The 24145-nt window shown below is 30.7% G+C and overlaps 1 protein-coding gene across 1 annotated transcript in view; it reads left to right on the top strand.

Moving 5' to 3' along the window:
- LOC121118722 (uncharacterized) overlaps positions 1 to 24145 on the top strand; it is a 93517-nt gene that overhangs the window by 61699 nt on the left and 7673 nt on the right. Inside the window, exons 4-7 of the mRNA XM_040713314.2 lie at positions 9583 to 9830; positions 15199 to 15385; positions 15455 to 15513; positions 16760 to 16855. Of these exons, the coding sequence (XP_040569248.1) occupies positions 9583 to 9830; positions 15199 to 15385; positions 15455 to 15513; positions 16760 to 16855 (590 nt within the window). The remainder of the gene's footprint in view (positions 1 to 9582; positions 9831 to 15198; positions 15386 to 15454; positions 15514 to 16759; positions 16856 to 24145) is intronic.

Here is a 24145-nt window from a genome sequence, read left to right as displayed (position 1 = left end):
TCCTGGAAGAAATGGCTACTCCCTTGCAAATTATGGTTTTAGAGAAGAAGGGGAAGGGGTTATTTGTTTATATATCAGTTATCTTAAATTGTATCTTTTTATTCTTCAGTTTATCAATAGTTTTCAATGACAACTTAATGGTTTACAAAACTCCTTTGACATAGTCAACCTCTTCACAATGAAATCACTTAGGGTTCATGATGTTTCTTTCCAAAAAGGCATAAGCATTACCAAGATGTTCTCCAACTTTCTCAACATGGTTCTTTAATTCTTGTGTTTTTGTCGTCATATGGCTAACCATAGCCTCTCTAATTTTGATATGCGATGACTGCGCCCCAGTTATAGCGAACGTTATGCTCCTGTAAAAAATAATGAAATGTTTATTAGGTTTAATTCACATTGACTAGACAAGTTCAGTCTTCATTGGCCCATCTGTCCCTGAATGAGCTTGTGTAAAGTACGTTCCGAAAGAAACAATTGCCACCACCATTCATCCTTTCAAGAGTTGCAGGTTTGATGACTAAAAATACTTTTTTTCTTGGGCCATGAATGTTCTGAAAGGTTAGCTGTAATTGAGCAGCTTTAACATTTTGCCAATAAACAGCGACAGGGTTGTAATTGCAAAGTGCCTGTTTTCGATCTTCTCGACCTCTATAGTACATATATGTACTGTTATGAATAAAAAAAAGAGTGATACACTTCAAATAACATGAAAAAATGTGTCTGGATGAGAAGCTCATATTTTATTATTGTAAAAAAATTGTCAAATTGAATTTGCGAAGATAATAATAATAAAAAATACGGGTCTGCACGAATTTTGCACAAACAGTCTCAAAGAGCATTGATTGGCGTTTTAAAGAGGAACACAAACTTACCAACATTTTTTTTTGTACTTCCAATCCAAAAAAAGTTATGGAGAATATAAAAATTATAAATTTAAAACCATATTTTGCCCACATAGTTAATTAAATTGAATCCTTAAACTTATAAAACCTACCGATGCATGTATTTTTAGTTATTTTGCAGACTTAAAACCATTGTATAAAAGGATATTAATGGTAGATATAAACTATAAGAATAATAAATTTTGAAAAATTAACTGTTAAAACCCTTTTGAAATATGTTTTTATATGATCTTATATAGATAAAAAATATGTAAAATTAATCAATCAATATTACACATTTATTAATGCATAACATGGAAAATAATATATTCTTTAGATGAAAATTTCAATATTTTTTCCCCTTCTATAAGTACTTTGAGTGAGTGAAATGGTTGATTCTGTTTTATAAGCCTTTATATTGTCTAATTCAGTGGGAAATTCATCAATATGGATAGAATTAAGATTAAAGCTGTATAAAGTATAACTTGCCGGTTTGGTAATAAGAATGAACTGAAAATTAATTATTTTGTATAGAATTCTCTCGAATACGAGTAATTGCATAGCGTGACAGTTACTACTTCCTTTTTCTTCCATTATAAATCCTGCAGCTACGAAACCTGTAGTTGGTGCTGCTCAGTGCCTTGGAGGAGGAGAGTTTGGTAATCAAGCACGCCATCTAAAGAGAAAAATATGAGCTAATAACGTAAAGCGCTAAGCTTATATAAATGAATAATTATTTGTGCCATAGAATAATTTTATCTATATGTAATTATTTATAAAATACTGCTTCTTAGTTTTGGTAATTATAATAATAATTGCATTTATTTTCTAATGGCAAAATAATAATAAATACAATAAGATTAAAAAAACAAAAACACATTGAACGAAATAAATAAATTATATTCTCACGAGACTTACATGCATAGAAAAAAAAAAGAATATTTTGTGTAAAAGCAGCTGGAAGCAGCTGTAAGAGAAAAGAAAGATAAAGGTGATTACTTTGAACTTAGATAATGTGTCTTCAAAAATTAAATAATATTGATAACAACTTTATATAGGAACTTTGAACTTTTGGATTTTAAAATAGGATCAACAAATAAGGAGATCTATATTTTACTGCAAATAGCAAATATTTACCTCTATTTCATAGTAATATTAAATATATATGACCTTAAAATATTTTAGAAATATGTTATTACATCATTATAGAATCTTATTTCCAAAAAGGTGACAATAAATTAACTATTCTAATAAGGATTTTTCTAAAATTAACTTACTCTTCTCGTTCCTAATTGATCCCAAAGAAAAGAAAAAAATGTGACAATTTAAATATTTCATAAGATATTACTTTGATTATCTTCAAATATCAGTGATTATCATTTACATCAATCAGTATTTTAATGAAGTGAATAAGTTTTTTATAGCCATTTTATGAAGTTCCATTTAGATTTATTGGAAATTTGTGTATTTTATAAAGTAAAAATATCAACTTTGTGTCTCAATTAAGTTGGATATTAAAAGGTCAGTACAAAACTATGTAAAATCAACAACAAAAATTGGATTTTGATAGTGATGATCCCAACCTGGTGTTTCACAAAATCTTTTCAAAGATAAAGTTACAAAATAATCTTTTTTTGTGACAAGTAAATTTATTGTTAAATTAGATATATACATGTAATTTATTGTGATTTTGTCATAAATTGTCAATATGTCAGTAATTTATGGTTGACAGATGCTTGAAATTCATGTAAAAGTAACTTTACTCAACATTTAGAAGTGACATGAAAGTAATTTAGACAATTTGTCGTGGTTTTTTTTGTAAAGATCTTTTCTTTGTCTAAAAAAATACAACTAATATATTCGTATTAATTGAATTAAAAACTAGCAGTAGTATCTGGCATTGCCCGTAGTCATTAGGCGTCGACAAACATAAAAAGTTTACTTCAATAATATAAAACATAACTATCCAAAAAATCCTTATTGTTATTCTTCGTTTTTCATGAGCACACTCAAATGCAGTTATGCAGTTAGAATAAAAACAGCAGCTTGACAATTTTTTTAAAAATATGACATGATAAGCAAGGGGTTACTTTAGTCTCTAGAGACTAAAGTACTTCTTGGCTGAGTTACATTTACACACCCCTTATTTAAAGTAACATTCGGTATGTTTTATTTTATATAATGTAATTCCCTTTTATTTTTATTGTAATATAAGCTTTCGTTACCCACCCTTGTTGTTAAAAATGAGTCATCAATTCATAATTTTTTAGTATAGAGTTGATAAGACATGTTGACCGGTATTTAAAATGACAGAAACCAAATATGAACGCGGTCATCCTCACAATATGAGGAATACTTGGGAGGATAGCAGCTTAGCTGTCATCCTCTTTTATTAAATCAGCTGCAAGCAACCGTGAGAGGAAGAAAATAAAAACAAATCCCCCTTCGTATATAACAAGGACATATATTATATGGCTCTAGGTAATTTTGTCGCTAATGTTTTCACACCTACATTTTTCCGTTCTTAATTTTTTCTCACATGATATCTTTCACCGTCTTTCTATATTATCGGTTCGTACTTTACTGTTGTATCTCGATTTGATTGATTTTATAACTTTGGGAGAATAATAAAGAATGAGAATAATGATAAAGAAGTAATCTAAGATGTAACATTTTTAACATACCTAGTAATCTTGTACTGGATATACTTTATAAGGAATAACTAATAAGAGGCTACCCACCATATTCGGACAAGAGCTATGATTTACCAATAAATATTTCTTTCTTTCTATTGATGGAACTTCTTCCATTTCTTCAAGCCCCTACTAAAGCCACGACTATAATTCATTCACGTGCCACAAGTCAATGAGTCCTTTCGAAATAGACTCATCCTCCCAGATTCCTTACTCCTTATAAAGTATAAACAGTACAGGGTTATGGACTGCTTCTATATCATTATATATTCATTATTTGATTTCATAATTATTTTATTTTCTTCTTCTCCTGCTCTATTCATATAATTAATATGATCGAGATACAACAGTGAAGTTCAAACCGATAATATAAATATATAACATGGCAACGAAGACGTCAGGCGACAAGATTTCCTCGAGGAAAAATTACCAAAGCAGAAAAAATGTAAGGGTCGAAAATATTAGTGACAAAATTACCGGTCACGATATTATTTATAATTACAACGCTGTCGACTCCGAATCCAACAAACACTTACTTACACGTATAACTCCCGAGCAAACCCTCATTTTTATTCTCCGTATTTCATGAGGACACACACTGGTGATTCCTTTACAATTATGTGTTCTGTATTGAATAAATAATAATAATAATTATACCAACTTTAGAAAATTAAAAAAAATCTGTCAAAATTAACAACTTGCTCTGACTTTCTAGGACATATTTTATACACCTCTAATCATAGTTGTAAATAATAATATAATGGAATATGACCTTCCTTTATGTAGTTCCTACCTGAATATATGTTGTTGTTTTTTAAAATTTTCTAAAGCTGTTATCATATTCTATCATTCTTTAGGAGAGAAAATATACGTATAAACTATAAAGTGTAACCACGAATGGGTTTGCTTATGAACGAGGTAGAGTAACGCTGAGAAGTTATATGAACAAGTCCTTGTTGGACTTGGAATATAATTAAAGATTGCCATAGGAGTAATTCCTGCCTATATCATTGCTGTGTAAGGCCTGGCGTTTATGTTTATTTCCATAGTCTCGTAGTTGATCGCAACTAATTTAATGAAACCTCATAACATATATGCTGCTCTTCTCTAAGAAAAAAGAAAAAAAATCAAATCTTCAAGGTGACCATGTTAATTTATGGTTTCTCTTTTTCTCAATATCCGTTGGATAGTCTAATTTTCATCTAATGTCATCAATTCATATTTTATAGTATGTTGTTGTAAGTATGAGTTGACCGAAACACCTGCTAGATTACATTCATTATTACATACAATTTTTACACAACTCTATACATCTAATCACTATACAGTAGACTGGTCCAATTTGCACTTTTTTTGAAAATGTTGAGACGTCATAGGCTTAAAATATGCATTAGGGTAAAAATAGATGAATGTCAAATTTTGAACTATTTAAAAGTAGTTTTAGAGGTTTAAAGTTTTGAAAATTTGCGTTTTTTTTCGAAAACTTTGTCTTCTTCTTTTATTATCTTTCAACCATTATCCGATATGATAATGAAATAACCTTTATAAAATATTCATACTATTTTGTTCTTAAATTATTTTATTTTAATTTTAAACGGAATAGTAGTGAAGGACTTTTTTAACCTATTACTCACAGCGTGCATTATCGATCTTTTTTTTTTTTTTAATTAAACGGCAATATTGTCGAATTTTTACTGTTAAAAATATTATCAGCGGGACTTTGAACCTTCATTAAAGGTTTGTTCAATCTTTTGGTACAGAAAGTCATTGAATTCGTTTAAAATATGCAAAAATGTTTTTCTTTAAATAATCTCCTATTTTTTTCATGAACAATCAAGATAAAAAATTGACGAATCTAAATATTATGTACATACAATGAGTATTGTTGATATTAAAAAAATTAATAATCTTTCCTAATGAATTTACTTCTTTTCGAATCGGGAATTCTCTTTCGATGGTCTTGGACAACTTGTAATAAATATTGCTTCTGCTCTTCATCAGTAGTTATTAAAGAGTTGAATTCTTTTATGAGAGCAACTCCTCTTTCAGCCAAATCATTAACACCTATTAGTTTGTTAATGATTGAACACGCAGCCTTATAATCTTCTCTTGAATTCCAAGTTTCAGGGTCAGATTGAAGGAAATTATTTGTTATATCCAAACATGTAAAAAAGTTTATGGTGTTTTTTGAAATAAAATTTGATAAGGATAATTGCCCAATATTTTTCATGTTTATTATTGCTCGCTTTGGTGTATTTGATGGATTAATGGGCCTTTCCGAATTGTTAATTGCTTTGGCCATATTTGTTTTTTCTTGAAGTGAAACTTTTGGGTCAAAAAATGCCAAGGCTATATTATGATCGTTTGAATACCACAGATGCCTTGGTATTTTTTTTGTTGCAGCCTCTGAAATTTCTGGATTTGTATTTTCAATAATTTCAAGCTTAAGAGAAATTCAAGATCATGACGTGGAGCAGATATAACATCAGGAGATGTGAACCAAACTCTTATATATATTTTCACGATAAAAATAGAAATATTGTGAAATTCCTCTAATTTCCTTAGCAGTGAGCTAGAATTGATCTCGAAACAAATAAATCTATGGGAGTGCACAATGCCTTTCTCATCCAACGAGCATGATGCATAGCTCCTGGTGCAATAAAGTGTATACCTCGAGGAGGAATACCTCGAAGAAAAATGATAGCAAGTTCTAACAACTCTTTCTAAACATTTCTTATTTGAAAACTATGGAGTTGTCTCTTAGCAAAGTCAATTTTACTATTATTAATATCTGAAATTACTTTCAAATTATTAGTCATGACCGTCTTAAAGTCTGTTTTGTCGATTTTTTCCCACTCCTTCTGAAACCTTTAAAAAACTTGAATATAAGGCCCAGATGAGGGGCCCATACAAATGGAGAAAACACTTGCTAAAACCAATTCAAATACATGATGTCGACAGGGTAAGTATATAAGATTTCTTTTCAATTTTGATTCAAGTAATGCACATACACCATTGATTTTCCCAGTGTTGCTTGCTGTTTTATCAAAACATAAGAGCTCTCACCAAATGTTTGGTATTCCAATCCTCTAGCAACTGATAAATAGCTTTGCCTGGAGCTCGCCAGTTCCAGAGGTCAACTTAGGAACACCCAGAAGTTGACTAATACCGAATCCAGATAAAATTAGAGGTACACGATCGACCATTTTTCTCTTTGTTAGGTACTTCAATAATTGGCCATCCCAATGCAAAGTTAAAGGAGATTTAGGGCAAAAATTGTCTTTCAAGTTACTGTATATTTTATCTCTCTCATGTATCCTTGCCCTCCGTATCGATGATCTGCTGATGTTGAAATCCTGAATACTTTTGCCAATACTTTTAATTGTTGATGCAAGTAAAAAAGTTGCATTTCGATCGGATAGCTTTGCTTTGTCTATCGATCCAGCCAATTCAGGACTTACCATGCTTTTGACTTTTCTATGTGATCTGTGATGGACTTCATTATCCTTATCACTATCTATCAATGTACTTTCCTCGTAAGCAATAAATTCATTTTTTGAGTGGATGTTATCGTTTTTTTTAGCCTTTTGGATTCTATATCTCGCTTCTTTACTGTTTTCATTACTTTTTTGGAATGGGCTTTATCTTCTACGCCCTATATATCCACGACGTCCTTTCTCTCTCTGTGCCAAAACAAATTCTTTATCTTCTGGATTCTTGATGAGAATGAGTGCATTTTTATTGCAATATCAAACAAATCTTCTAGTTTACTCTCAAAGGTAATTATATACGATTGATGAGTTTTAGATGTACGATTTTTATCCTTTTTAAAGTTCTGCAACTCACAACGAAGCTTTTTGAGTTGTATAATAGCATGAAGTTTAGGACGAACAGGAATTTCAGCTTTTTCCCAAAGAAATATAAGATCTAATTTCACTTTTGAATGATTTTTTTCATTGTTATATGGTGATACAAGCAAACAAGCAAAACCTGCCTTCTTGAAGGTAATTTTGCACCAGTTATTTGGGCCTCTTCGTGTTCAAATAACCAGAAATCTTTGGTTTGACTTCTTGTCGATTCTGCCATCATTTTAGTATTCTTTGTTTAAATTGAACTCCTATTAATATTTTAAGTCGTAATATGACACATAAAAAATGAAATAGTTGTGTGATTAACAGTTTAATATGCAAAAGTACTCTTACAGCCAATGACATAGTTATTTAATAATAATCATATCCAAATTTTAACGAAGGTTCAAAGTCTCTTTGATAATATAGTTCATTTTTAACAGTAAAAATTCGACAATATTGCCGTTTAATAAAAAAAAAAGAAGAAGATCGATATTGCAAGCTGTGAGTAATAGGTTAAAAAAAGTCCTTCACTACTATTCCGTTTAAAATCGGAAAAAAACTAACTTAAAAACAAAATAGTATGAATATTTTATAAAGGTTATTTCATTATGTAAAACAAATTATAAAAAAGATTTAATCATATCTGCTATTGGTTGAAAGATAATAAAAGAAGAAGACAAAATTTTCGAAAAAATATACAGATAAACCTTGTTTTATTAATATAGATAGTAGAGGTATTAGATTGAAGTAAGTATTTCTAATTTATATATGTATATATTATACCAATCAAAATAACAGAGTTTGGAACTCGGGTCTATGACTCAAGCTCCTATTTTGAAGACTTGCAACTCGTATTGATCACACAATTAAAGAATCAATGCTTGACTTGGACTTGGAAGCTAAAACTCGTGACTCGATTTGGACTCAAAAGTCACTTTAATTTAGTCAATAGACATAACTTTTCGTCTTGAAAGTATCTTTTATTTTCTGAGGGCTTGAACTGGACTTGATGAAAATATTAAAAGACTTGGACTTGTGAGAAAATACTTCCAACTCACCTTGTCCTTGCAGTATAAGAACTTTTTCCTACCTCTAAAAAATAGTAAAATAGATGGATATATCCTTCTAATATAGGGGACTTATTAAATCAACTATCACATTTACCCAGCATGGCTCAAAGCAATTTAATGAACAAGAACTTAAAGTTTTTCAACGCCTTTGTTCGCCACACTCATTGTGTAGTCAATTTAAAAAATTACTTTTTTATATTTATCAATAGTTTTGCTCAAAGTTATACTTAAATATTCATTTAAAAATTGCAAATATTTGAAATACTATTCTAAAGATATTTAATATACAATTCTAAAAAAATATATCAAATTTCAAACACAAATAATTACATACTTATTTTGAAATCATATTCGGAGTACTTCCTTCCTGAGTTAAGATATTTTAATCCTTTTTACTTTTAACTAAAATAGTAACTGCATTGTTATTTTTCAGATCAAATAGTCATGTAGTTCTAAGATATTTAGTGACCACTCAAAAATGAGTCATCCACAGACAGACAGACACACTTTCCACTATTAAATATGCTTCTGATAGTACCCATCATTGTCCGGAGTAATTAAGCTTCGGCTAATAGACAAATTTTGCTTTAATAAGATAGAAAATAAACTCCCTAAGGAATCAACAATTTACTCTCCATTTTTCATGTGCACACTCACACAAAAAATACTCAATACTTATATCAATTTGTATGACGTGTTCTGTGTTCAAAAATGAAATATTAATAATAGGCGTTCGAGAAAGTACTTTATTTTTAATATTGCTGACCACGAGAGTTATTCCATTTTTATATACCCACGTTCATATTTTATTTAAATCTTAACATATAATGTAAATGCATATGTTATGATATACAAAACAAAAAAAAAAATATATATATAAATATGTCTCCTTGTATTCAACAGTCCCGCAATATGTCATTAATACAACTACATAAATCTCCTCCAAAACATTTTTCAAATTATCAGGTTTACCATTTTGAATTTGGGTACCTTTTTTTAATATGTCCAATTTACATCGATTAGCATCACTGCTCAACCCTCATTAATTCTTCTTTCTTTGTAAAAAAAAAAAATCATTTTTCAGATGGAGATGAAAAGACTGGACATGATGTGTTCAGAGGAAAAAAGTCATCGACAACGAGTGGAGACTGTTATTAAAAACCAATTGGATCGATTATCTGACTTAGAGGATAAAGTACGACTAAACGAATCAATTTCAAGATCAAATAAAAGTTCCTTGGATCAACTTGTCACTCATACCAAAAACATTGAACGTGGAGTTAGCTTAAGCCATCAGGATATTTTACTGAAGAAGGACACACAAGAGCAGAGGTGAAAAAAAAAATTATTTAATAAAAAAACATTTTTTTTTTTACTTCAGGCCTGAAAAGGACCTTCAAAAAATATTCAATGTAACTCATTTGTACACTAACATATTTATTTATTCTACCATAATCTCATTAGGTATTTCTACTTTAAAGATAAAAATTATAGTGCAGTCAATTCTACTTTTTTTATGCTTATCATTTTTTTATCCATGAAGAACTTCAATATTATACATACATTGAAGTTGTTACGTTGTATGACAATTTGTACATTTTACTAACAAATACTTTTAACTCTTCATTGGTGAACTGTTTCATCAGAACAAGTGTAACTTTTTGTTTTTGTAAAAATGTAACACATGTCTCATATTTAAGTTTACACTCAAGATTGTTCTTACAAACTTTATGGAAAATTATTTGGATACACTCTATAAGTTTCCCCGCATGCCATACTTTCTCTTTCTATCTCGAAATTGAAGACAGCGACAGAGGATAGTTGAAATTCAATTATCGCAACCTTTCAATTATAAGGAAATAACTTCGGTACGTCAAGCGAAGAGACGGTAAGTGAAGGAAGAATATTATTGGCTGAAGAAGTAGAAACGCAAAGTGAAGGGGAAGGATCTCGACTTTTCCGAGTTGTCCGGTTAATTAGCACTTTGAAGGGTCACGGAAACAGATGAAAGGTATCATTGTGTGGAAGGATATACTTAAATAAAGATAAGAATTTATATTATAATAAATTAAAAACATTGAGTATTTTAATAAATTGAAAAAACTTAGAATATATTAATAAATTAAAAACAGAGTATATTAATAAATATAAAAATATTGAGTATATTAATAATTTAAAAAAACTTAAAATATACTAATAAATTAAAAACAGAGAATACTAATAAATATATAAACATTTAATAACTAACAAATTTAACAGTTAACAAAAATATCGTAGTTACAAAAAATTAAGAAGAAATGAATCAACATGTAACAAAATAAAGCAATCACAAGAAATAAACAATTGGCAATATATAACAAAGGAATCAACATATAACAAAATAAAACAATCACAAGAATATAAAACAATTGAACAAATAATACTAAAACAACAGATAAAATAATATATAAAGTACTCCAAATTTCCAATTCGTTTAATTTGCAACCCTTCCGAAAGAAAATGTTTTTTTTGATCCAAAGCTATCGAACCAGTCCAATTGGGGAATAGTGTTTCCGATATACTTTTTCTCCATCTTGGATGAAAGTAGTAGATATCATTGTGAGGAACATTTATGCCATCAAATCCACTAAGTTATGAGCAAAATAAAAAGGGTGGAACATGAGTGAACTTTAAAAATATAATTGAAAAATATGAGAGAACTTCATATTGGATATTGGCTCATAATGTCGTCAATAATTCAATAAAAAGATTAATAACTTTGAGACGCTTCCTTCACATAAACTCGTTGATATATGTCTGGAAAAGCTCGCGAGTTGTATTCATTACTCCTGACCGTCTTAGCATAGCCCTGAGATGTCTCCACAAAGACTCTATCGTCTGAGTATGAGCTCCAGTTAATCCATTAACAACGTTATACTTATTCACTACAGTAAAGTGTACCGTATCTAATTCCTTCTCAAGGTTGCGATAGGCTGCCCAATCGTCAGAAATTACAGTTGTTCGGGGTTGAACATGCGCAACAATGAGTGGTAACAATGTTGCCGCTGAAAAATCTTCAATACAATACGAATTCCAAAAATGGTCTAACCCCATGTGAAAACTTATTCGAACAATTGTGATCGATAAAATTATGACTCAATTCAGTGATACTTAATTATATAATTACTTCATATAGGTAACAAACAAATAATTAAGTTTGAACAGAAGACATAATTATAGACTTTAAACTAAGTGCCAATATGAAAAAAATTGATTTGTTCATATCTTTTAAATAAGAAAATTAATTGAAATTACATTATTAATAAAAGACGTGTTTAATTTTTAATTATTGTTTTTTTTAATATTATTGTATAGCTGTTAGGTATAGAAATATACATTAAAAGCTACTATGATTGTATAATCCTACCTGTAAACTTATCCAAAAATTATGATCGATAAAATTATCACAAAATCAAATGATAGTTAATATAATATAATATTAAGACTTATTATTAGATAACATATAATTAAGTTTGAATAAGTACCATGAGTGTAAAATAAGGATAAAAATACTTCAATTTGGTTTTGAATTCATTCTTATCCGTGTTCATCGATGTCCAACAAGAAAAACGCCAGTACGAATTTGCACACTACGACTCCCGTACAAAGTATTCCTGAAATTAATTCTACTGTCATGATTCATGGTAGACATAAGAAAAAGTCGTAATGCCTTACTTAATTTGATATGATCTCCTCTAGCCTCATCCCTTAGTCAACCACAACGGATGGACTTTGAGAGAACTCACCCCCCCTCTCCTCCGAATAATCTATAAGAGCCAAATTCACAACTTCTTCCACACAATGAGACCTTCTATGTGTTTCCGTGACCCCCCGAAGTGCTAATTAACCAAACAACTCGGAAAAGTCGAGATCCTTCCCCTTCACTTTGTGTTTCTACTTCTTCAGCCAATAATACTCTTCCTTCACTTACCGTCTCTTCGCTTGACGTACCGAAGTTATGAAGTTTTTTTCCCAGTGAGTTATAACTCTAATCCACATCTTTTATAGTAGATGGCCTCCCTCAGCCTCAATGAGGACCTCTATCCTTTTCCTAAAAGTTGCATACACCTTACAGATGTAGTCTTCTGTCCAGTCACCCCATGCAGCCTGGATGGTGAACTCCAAAGATCTCACTGACCCGTGCAACTTGTTGCATGCAATTCTCCTGGCCTTTGCTGGGATTGAATAATGGATTAAGATCCAGGGAGCTAGGAATAACCTATTCTTGGATACATTCAAATGTAGCTTGACTCTAGACAACCTCTTCTCATTTGTTGGCGTTGTGATAAGATATTTGTTCCTCTTCGCTCTTGATTTTGTTCCCCAGTCATTTTTAATCTTAACATCGCTCAAATTTATATTCTTGGCCATACTGTGATTCGTCCAGACTGGATTTCTAGCAAGGCAATTTTTACTTGCATAATCATGCCCTTTGTTCTTATTGTTCGTTTCAGACCTTCCTCAGACTTTCTGACCACCGTTCTTTACGTTTCCAATACCTTTTTAATGCCATACACGGCTGTCCACTGATGCTGATATCATTGACCATCTTGTTTCGGGTGTTCTGGCATGCATAACTTTTCCACCACAATAATTATTGCCTTCCGTTTTGCCGTCTTTGAAAATACAGACTATATTTATAATATAATTCCATTTGTAAATGATTTTAGTATAGGGCACAAGCTCACTTTTATAAAAGGTTCCATCAAAATTCGAGCAGTGAGTATTTTTTAAAGTGTAAACTTAAATATGACGTATGGGGTATTTTGTTGGGTGTATTCATAAATTTTGCTATTTTTTGGTAATGGTTTGTTGAAGTTGATAAAATTTTCGCTTTTAATCCGTTCTTTTGCTTTCCTCTTTCTCTTTTTCAATTTAGAGCATATGTATTGATCCTAATGTAATATCAGATGTTACTCTATATATCAGACTACATTTAATTAAAATTAATGAGAACATTTTTGGTACCTCAAATTCGTTAAAAGTTATTATTTTATCAAAAATTCAATTATAATGTTTTATATATAATAATCACAAACATTATTTTGTGGATACACCAAACTAATATTGTTAAGATTAATTTAAAAAAAGTATACTTTTTTTTCTCCTTTTCTTCAACTCAAGCGTGTATTTTTTGAACTTTAATTGATATTTACGGGTGCAAGGTCTATGAAATACTAAAGAAAATATTTCAAATTTAACCAACATTATTTTGAGTGTACATCAATTGTGTATCATGTAATACATTGTTAAATATTCGGAATATCGTTATACCCCAGTACAGTAGCTACGTAAAAAATAATGTTCACAAATAGACCCAGGGTTAAAACCAGAGTCCACCTTTTTTTTCAAGTTCAAATCTATGTGACATAGATGTGGTCTGACACGGGCACTCGAGTCAAAGTGACTTGGACTCAAGTAATTTCTATAGGACTTGTGACTGTAATTAAACTTTTTTTTCCAGACTTTTCCATGACTTGAAATTTAAATCCTCGTATTGGGCTTGACTTAAGAAAACGTTCCTCAGAATTGATGTTATTATAAGATTCTAATAAAATGACTTGACTTGATCAAGAAAATAAAACTTGAGACTTACTTGCAATCTTTTTTGTACATGAGTGGCTTGAATTCATGTCAAGCTGTATTGCTCAAGTCAAGATTTGACTCGATTAATGTAAGGGGGGAGATTTTTTATTTATAAAAATGAGGAAACTAATTTTAGTTTAACTTTTTTAATGACCATATATATATATCTAGGTAATATTTTGGTGAAAATAATTAATCAGTTTCCATCACTCCCCCCCCCCTTCCCATAGAAATGAAACTCATTTTTTTAAATAATTTCAATGGTATAAGAAAAAACTAACTTGCAATTACTGGGCTCCCTAAAGCCCTTTTATACTTAACGCAATAAATTTATAATACTTTAAAGTAATAAAGTATGTTTCAGTTTTTTTTTTAACTTTCTGTTGTATATTGATGAAAAGTTTCAGTCTTCAAATGCCTATTTTCGTAACATCTACAGCCATTTGAGAATGACCTTTTTTGCGACATTTTGTATTTGTAAATTGATTTTGATTTTTTTTTAATGTTCCATAATTTGGTTAGATGCAGTTGTTGTACTGATTAATTTTAAGTAAACATTATAATTATAGTATTACAGTTACTCCAACTAACCTAGAAATCTTATCTGAAGTCGATAAATATAAATTATATTTCTATATATAAAATCACCTGGGCTCGAACGTACACGCATTGAGTTCAAGAGAATAATTTATCCCGAGTGCAGTGTCCATGAGCTACGACGATTCCATTTGAGGTTTCAAATTTAGCGGATGTTGCTAAACTCAAAAAAAAATTACTAAAGTTTCTTTTCTCAATTAATACAGAAGAAAATGAACCTGATTTTTCATTTTGAAGAAAAAAAAAATTGCAGGCCAAAAAACTATTTCAAATACTCAAACTTTTGGGCGGAAACTCAATAATATTTTTTCCTTGTATACAAAAATATGGGCTAAAATTGAACTTGATTTTACTCCCCCTCCCCCCATCTTGGTTGTAATTCATTTTGACTTCCTACTTCGAGTAAAGCCTCTATGAAAAAAAAAGCAATAGGATAGCTTACCCTCAGTTCTTATCCTAAAAATGTATATATTTTCAGAATCAACGACATCCTGAACAAAATCTCAAATACAGACTCAACAAGAGAGTCCTTGGAGAAAATGACATATGCAGCCCGTGAAGAAGCAATTACGTCGCATAATCGAGTGGAGAGTTTATCCTCAGATGTAAAGGACTTAAAGGATTCTTTTCAACTCCTTAATAAGATGTTTGACACAAGAGAAAATGTAAGTTTCTTTAAATTCTTCATGTAAGAAGTGATCATTGATAATTATATAAGAATATTACACCATTAGAATAAAGGAAATTCTGGTACAAAGGTCTCTGACACACAAAGGTCCATCTTGGAGTCTAAGTAAGTTGATTTGGTAATGGTTTTTGCAATAAGTGAGTATTCTGAGGAAGTCTTATATAAGTATTAATTTCGTCAAATACATTTTGACGAATCATGGGGGGTGTTTCATTATAATGACGTGATAAAGTCATATAATACATATTCTTATGTTTCTTTACCCGTGTTTTATATCATGATTAATAATCGTTTTTTGGTTACACCTCAAGTCATGGAAGTAAAAATTTTATCATACGTGAACTAAAAAAATACATTTTTGTAATATTATTGAAATAATATTTAGACGAGATTCCAGCCAGTTTTACCGTAAGCGAGGTCTATAGCTGAATTATTATTTTCCTTTTTTTAAATTAAATTTTGAAAAAAATGGTCAAATGTTTTTATGATATTTTTATTTTTGGAACCTTAAAATTTAGCAGAATTTTGGATATATTTTTTTGATATTTAATTTATATAAAATATACTAAATTTTGGTTAGAATAAAATTTATTTTTCCCGACCCAAGGTAAATATAAATAAAACAGAAATCTTTTATTGTCAAAATAAAGTTGAATTTTGAAAAAAAAAAAAAAAAAAAATCCAGATTATGGTGATCCCATATATTTCTCATTGTTTTACACTCAAATAAAAAGTGTTTGGATGCCCCTATATTGTTCTCACAAAAGAAGCAAGTCCTTTCTTCGACAGACCTTGCCTGATTACTACCATAAGGGAGAGTGCTCTAAATAATTCGATATTTTTACCAATATAAGGATCCTCAACACATCCATTGGCTTGGATTTTAATTGTAGTAGTTCATTTTTTTTCTCAAATAACAAGAAAATAATTTTTTCTATATCTTGCTATTAGTAAATTTGAAATACTTATTTTTTATTAGCAAAAAAAAAAAAAAATCATAATAATAATTACTGTTCTACAATGTAATTTTGGAAAAAAAAATAATTTAAAGGTAAAGTTACCACATCTATCATTCATGTTCACGCAGTTATTGAAAAAAAAAATACATATTATATAATAAATTAAATTTTGGAATCACAAAATTAACTGAAGTGCCATCTGAAATCACAGAATGTCTTTATATTGAAAGAGATAATTGTAAAGGTTTGAATATTAGAATAAAAAAAGTTCTTAGAATTATTTTTTTTAGTCCGTTTTTATGTTCATGCGTGTACATGTATGATATATGTTGTAACCTACCTTAAGATCCCACTCAATACTTAAACTAATCTTAATACATTATTATTTACAGAATACTCCAGCTTCAAAGTGCCTTGATGGAAATTCAATCTCAAGTCAACAAGGAAATCAAAGAAAGAGAAATTGATGATCATAGTATTGTTAGCAGGTCAGTCTTTTTACATGTATTTTTTTTCTATGTGCATGAATATAATTTAATTGTTTATCTTCCAGTTAAATTCACAAAATAAATTTGTTTACAAACCCAACTTACATACAAAACCGGGTGTTGCATCGAAATTAGAACACTTTCACTATATATTTTTTTTCAATATTCTTCAAACACTCATTGCGAATATTTACTTCTACATACAGTAATCCTTAACGATAAAGACGGCCTTCGGATGTGCGTCTAAAGATGTACACCCGTTGAGGATATTCTACCTACTCATCACATCCCAGTGATAATTGACAAACGTCTAAAAGGAAACTATGTTCGGGTGGCAGATGGTCAGGCTCTTGACTTTTTGTGTAGCTAGCATGTAAGATCTAGCAGATTCAAGTCAGGAATCACATTAATTAGGGGCAAAAGTCCAGCCCGGTGCTTTTTTCAAAAAGAGACTTCTATGTGGCTTTTAGCCTACGTGCAGGAGTCCCATTTTGCTATAAGACAACTGCATGGCTGGGAAAGGTATTCTCGACCCAGGGGAGGAGGAAGTTGGCCAGCTGGACGATGTTGTCATCTGCAGAATGGTGGTGACACTCAGGCAACCAGATAAGGGATGAACATTCCCATTTGATGTCACGAAGGCAAGGCTTATCCCACTGGTAGCGTGCTTCGCCGTTGTGATGACGTCACCACCTTCCATGTCCCTTCTGAAACTGATGAAACGGAAATTCTGGAAATTTCTGACAGCATAAAAGGTATTTCATTGCTGAACCTGATGATTTGCCTAGGTGGAGTCGACTTCAAACTCCTCCAAATCATTTGACTCGATAGAGAGGCTCCATTTTCATACGAGGCAGGAACATAGTCCTATCCTTCAACACGAAGAACATGCTTCCCTCTTTTTTTATGGGCCTGTACACCATATGCCCATGTTTCATGCATACACTGTCATTGACTTCCCCGATTGACTTGGATGCCTTAATGCCTCTCACCTCAACTTTTTTCTGATTTTCATAGGCAAATTTTGCATCTGAGAGATCCCTTTTCCTTCTCACTGCTGTCAAGCTGCTGTTTCACAAAGTAGGCTATCTTTAAAGATACCTTGAGCTCATCAAATATATCTGTAGGAGATATTCCAGCCCCAATAAGTGCAGAGATCTTTCTGAGCTCATTTGAGATAGTGAGAGTGATGAGCTATGTAGCAAAACAAACATAAACTATGCAGTTTTTGTCCCAATTTCAAGTTCTGAAATTGGTTCACACAATCTCGAGTTATAAGAGTAAAGTAAGAGTGTCCATATTTCCATGCAACTCCCAATACACGTGTGCATAGTGCATATGCATTCCATAACAGTATGCATTTATATACTTTGATCGCTATTTAAAGGGGTTTTCTACTTAAATTAATGAACAAATATTATGTAGATTTATAGCTTTCTCCTTGTTTTGTAAACATATTCTTCATAATAAAGTTTCTCATTTCCGTTGAAATGTTCTTTGACTGAGATCCCGGGAAAAACACTTTTAAATTATGGGAAATATTGTGAAAGAAGAGTATTTCAAATATATTTTAAGAAGAAATAATAAGTTTTAAACTTGACGTAACCAAATATTATCAATCCTCATTTTTATTATTATCAGTAGTAGTTATTGGGTTGGTGTTATTATAGACAGTGGGTACTGCTTCTTAAAATTCTGTAATCCCATCTAACATGCAACAAAAGAACTAAAATAGAAAATGATGAACAAGCAAATTTTTGGTGGAGCTGGGAAATACAAAACCCAGATGGCTGACAGTCACATCTGAATCTGTCTTAGGGGTAATAATTTCTGAAGGATTTCTTTTCTTCAAAAAAAAAAAGATCGGCAAATTATGATGCAGAGCAAAAATTTAACATTTTTTTTTTTTTTGTGAATAGAAATTGATTTTTAATTTGTTTTTTCAAAAAATTTAATATTTTTAATTTTTTGTGAATAGCTATAGATTCTTAAAAATAATTAGGGATTTTTTTTCAGTAAAATCTAAAAACCAAGCTTTGTAACACACCTGAAATCTTTGATGGTCCGAAACCTTCCTATAGAGTTGACCCCAACCAAACGTACCGCAAATAACAAAATATAGTGTTAGAGTCATTTGCGTCGTCATTAAATATGTATTTACATTTATTTAATAAATTAATGGAATCAAACATTGACGAAGGAAATTTCAATTATTATTTTTTTAAAGTTAATGAACTTGGAGCCATTCTCATTTTAAATTGGATTGAATGAATATATCGAGTTTTAACATTCATATTCTTTGATAAATATCACTAAGAACCATTCTTTCCTACGTAGATACATATTCAAACGTCAAATGCATCATACTAGACAAATAAACATAAAATTACTTGAAAATCACTATAAGTCACTTGTTATGCTTCTTATAACTTGGTTTGATATCCGTTGGAAGTATGGATAATCAGTCCTAGATATACAACTTCGACGTAATGCAGACATGTTCATTCTTTTTGGACAAGAACCTTCGTTCTTATGAAGAGACGAAGACCATCGTTCTATTAAAATTTCAAATGGCTCCAACTGTACTGAACTTTGCAGTTTTCCTTGCAATCTCCAACGACAATCCAGGAGTCTTGTCCAATATGAATAATCCATCATGTCATTTTTTCCACTTTGTCTCTTTTTCTTTGGCATTTTTTCCTAAAATCGGAAAGAATACAACTTAACTTGTACGGCATGCTTCTCCTTAGTTGTATAACGCAACCTTTTCTTCGAAAAGATACAGAAAAAAAGCCTGAAATCATCCGGTACTTAGTCAAATAAGTCAATCATGCTAACTGTTATTTATCTTTTAATATAACCAAACTATCATTGTCATATTATTAAAATAACCCATTTATTAAAATACTACGTAGTATTTTATTCCATACTGTATGATAATACTGCTTAGTTATTTATATATTAAATGTTAATGTCTGTCTGTGTGTGTTTTACCTCCATCACGACCAAACCAATGTATGTATATCCCTGAAATTTTTCATGTAGCTTCTTATGGCTACATAAGCGATTTTGCTAATATTTTTTTTTCCTCAAGCCCATGGTGGCCATTTAATAACATTTTTTAGCACTTCATTTGTACAAAATGAGGGCTGGGATCTATTTTGAATATTATAAGGTTCTTTGATGTTCAAGGAAGTGGTGATGGAGTCATTTAATCTGCCTCAGGACCAACAGCCAACAACCCGTGTATGGGAATGTATTCTAGGAAATCAGAAGTGATTCTTGGTGCTTAGAAATGCGGCTTAGGTGCAGTTTAAACTGCATTGAGGCCGAATACTTTACCTGTACAACTTGAGAGCCGGGGTGTATTCCGGGATATTAGGAGGTTTCCTTTGATCTCAGGGTAGGGCTGACAGATACATTTAGTATGACAGGGGACCAGCAGTTCATCTGCACAACCCGTATTATATATCCTATTAGAAGGGTTCCTTGGTCCCTAGAAACGCGGCAGCGGTAGAGTTTAACCCATATTTTGGTCCCGTATTTTACCTGCACAACCTTAGATTATATCAGGATTTTAGGAAGTTTCCTTGATGCTCCGGAAAGCAGCTGTGAGATTGCAAGTTCGACGTCTGACCCAGAATAAAGTAACTACTTCCTCATCCTATGAAAGAAGAGTGCCTATATATTAGTATTATCATACCCATAACACCAACGTGAGAATAATTCATAAAATTTACTGTGTTTATTTTATGTTTTACATTAAGCAGAGGAGTTCTTAATTAATTTTAATTTCCTAAGCAAAGCCAATCTCTAGTATTTTTTAAAATTTGTCATAGAACTAATAAGGTGGTCAATATATATATATATTTTCACGACGAGGGATCTACAAGAAATGGTCTTTCTATCCTTTTGGAAACAGAGTATAAGTATAATGAAGGGATGTCTGTAAAGAAAAAACTAAGTAAATTTATTAAAAAAAAAAAATTGTTGGTGCTTGTTCACTTTCTTCTTTGTGTAACTTATTTTATCAGTCTTGGGTGTGATCCCTCTAAAATGAAAATTAACCCCTAATGTGTGTCTAAATTGATTTAAAAAATCATAATAAAATAATTTTACAACTACCTATCAATTATTAAATAATGTATGATGAATAAAATGTTTTTATTGTCCTAACTATACTGAAAAAAAAGAAGTAAAAAATAGACTTAAAAATAATTTATAACATTTTATGAGGTTTAGTACTAAAAAATGTTCCCGTACAACACGATTTTGTGCGGATTTTTATTTTTACCAAAAACTGTGATAAGCAGGACCCCTTGGTATAAGAATTTAACTATAATTCTAATATTTTCCCAAATTCTGGAAGGTTTTCCTCTTTATAGCAGTAATTTATTTTCTCCCTCTAAAATTATATAACAGGCAACTGAAATTACGAAGAGTCTTAATTCAGTATTGTCGCACTCCAAATACTCTTACACAAATCCTATCTCTAAGCAAAGTATAACTTATTATTACGGGTATTTATTAAAAGAATACATTTTGGAATATCTACAACATATACAGTGAAACAAGGGAATTGAGAGTTGAAAGCAAAATGCATAAAGTATTTTTGTGTTAGTGAGGGAACGCCATGATGTATGAGATTAATTAAAAAAAATATGTAGTAAGAGTTTTGAGGTTTTATATGGGAAGTTTTATACAAGGGATTTTATGTGGGTTTCCTACCTTTGGCAGATATAATTTTATATCCATGGAGATTATTTAAAAAATAAATACTTGTATATATTTTATGTGGTTAGGTAATATTTCTTTACTATTCTATGAATATAAATAATAAATTCAGAGGCAATTAATCAGTACTCATGCGATGGAACTATTGATTCTAAGGGCTTCAATTATTAATATTATTTTATAGCAAAAAGTGCAAAGTAATAAACAATCAACTAAATAAAATAGTTAAAGTATTACATATATGAATATTTGATAAATAATTGAATCAAAATCTATATACCGGTATATTTCAATATTTATAAGCAAAAAATTTGAATTTTAGTGTATGTTAGTAGATTCTTCAACGTGCGAATATCTCATTTCTTATTATAGCAAATTGCATATGAGTTATATACTGTGAGCTTATTATATCATACTAATGACGTCAAAGAAACTTAAAGCTGTAATGGGTTAAGAAAAAAAGAATTAGAGCTCCTAGTTATAGGAGATCCTTTACACAAGGGTTGGCATATTTAAATCAAGTTTTTATTAATAATAAAAATGTATTGAAAAAAAAAACCCAAAAAACATAACTTTTAATAATGAATTTGATGAATAATTTGGAATTGATGATGATTTGGCATCAGTAAACAGTTATACAGCCTAACTTTACAAACAAAAACTGAGAGTATTTACAAAAATTATCTTATCAGGGGGATTAGAACAACTTCAGTTAACACATTTTATAAATCTGAACACTCAAGTCTATCTCATTGAGACCTGCAAATACTTCAGAACGCAAATGCCGTCAAATCTGTATAAAGTGGTCAGACAAGGGAAACTAAAAAAGCGACTACTTAGTGCAGATGACCATTTACACCAACTTTTTTATTTGGTAACAATTTTAAATTTGAAAACTTGATTTGAGCGTTTAGTTCGGTAAATGGCTGTTAGACCAGATTAAACTTTTTTTTTTTTAGGAAATGACTATAACTAGGTTTGTATTAATGCAAAAATTTAATACTAGATAGTGTGCTAAGTAAAATTTTGGACTTGATTTTAAATCAATATTGATTACTTTAGGATGAATATTTGAAATTAAGTAGCTTGCTTACTTAAATTTACATACTATTGCAGTTAATAAGCAATAAAAAAATATCTTTCGAAAGTCAACAGTTTTCAGCATGGAGTAGAAAAGGCAAAGGAGGTCGGATTTTCTCAACGCCCAAGTATGTGTCTAGGAGATAATGAAGGTCGTGGGATGCTCCCTGAATATTGATTATACAGTAAAAACAAATGGTGGCTTCAGGTCAGAGCCTTGAGAGGTCCCCTGGTAGAAATAGACGTTGGAAAATTGGGATCTTGGTTGACAAGGGCTCTGCAATTATTTGATTTCCGACCAAGTCGATGAGGTAGAAAGGCAAGGATCTTAATGTCAGTGATTGGGCATTGATGAAGAGTGTGAAGGATTTGGGCAGGAATCTTATGTACGACGACATCGTCAACTTCTTTCAATAGCAATCAAGGCAAATCCTATGAAGAAAGGTGAGAAATAGTTGACTTGGTTAAAACCATAAACGTCGGTTCGGGCACTCTCATGCCCAGACTGTTCCCCCCTAAACCCTGTTCCTAGCCAGTACTTGTGGCGTAGTCGAGAAGAGAGGCGGTGCTACTCCTCGCCGAAACAAATATGACCTCAAGACCTTAGTTGAACAACAGTGCGAGGCTATGTTTGAGGCCAATGGATCATTTTGAAAATTAGAAAGACATAAAAATAAAGAAGTCAGTGATAACTCCTAATTGTTGTACTCCTTTTCATTCTTACAAAAGTTTACCCTATTTTTTCTTTATAAAAAAGCCCATGATTTTACCTAGCACAATGAAAAATTACCTTGACCAGCTTCCAATTTTCTGGATTCGTTGCTATATTTACATAAGGACATTTATTTGTACCGTTTCTACAAAATTTTCTTCTTTTATTTTATTTTCCACAGTTCAAAAATGAACTGAAAAAAAAGAACTTTTGGACGACGAAGGGAAACTTTCAGAAAAAGAACAAACGATCAAAAAATGGGTGAAAAGGTCTAAACCTAAAAAAAAAAATCGGTTCTACCAAAATAGTTTAATATATAGTTGTTTGAAAAAAGCCTGTAAAAAGGATTGATATTGGAATTAAATAATTTCCTAATACTATGATTTATGGATTTTATAGGCTTTCTTTTAAATATAGCTATATGTTCGGCTATTTAAATTAAATATATACTTAGTTTTTTTATAAAAATATGACGAATAGCCTTCTGAACTTATGTTGTGTCATTCTAGTAATTTATCACACTCTCATAGACATTTTGTAGTGGGCTTGCTTGAGCCTACGTTTAAGGGTATCTAGTATTTTATGGAATTTTCCTACGGCTAAATAGTTTTTAAAAAAGACTAAAAAATGGAGAGAATGGCGTAATTGGTTAACTATTAAGTAACTTGGGGTCTTTTTTATTGTTATTTTTCAAGAAAAAGTCAGAAGATGCAGTACAAATTATACATTTACTACGTTATTAACTAAATTTGCTTTACATCAGT

Source organism: Lepeophtheirus salmonis, chromosome 1 (assembly GCF_016086655.4).
Source record: "Lepeophtheirus salmonis chromosome 1, UVic_Lsal_1.4, whole genome shotgun sequence".
NCBI lineage: Eukaryota > Metazoa > Arthropoda > Copepoda > Siphonostomatoida > Caligidae > Lepeophtheirus > Lepeophtheirus salmonis.
This window is presented reverse-complemented; position numbering and strand designations above follow the sequence as displayed.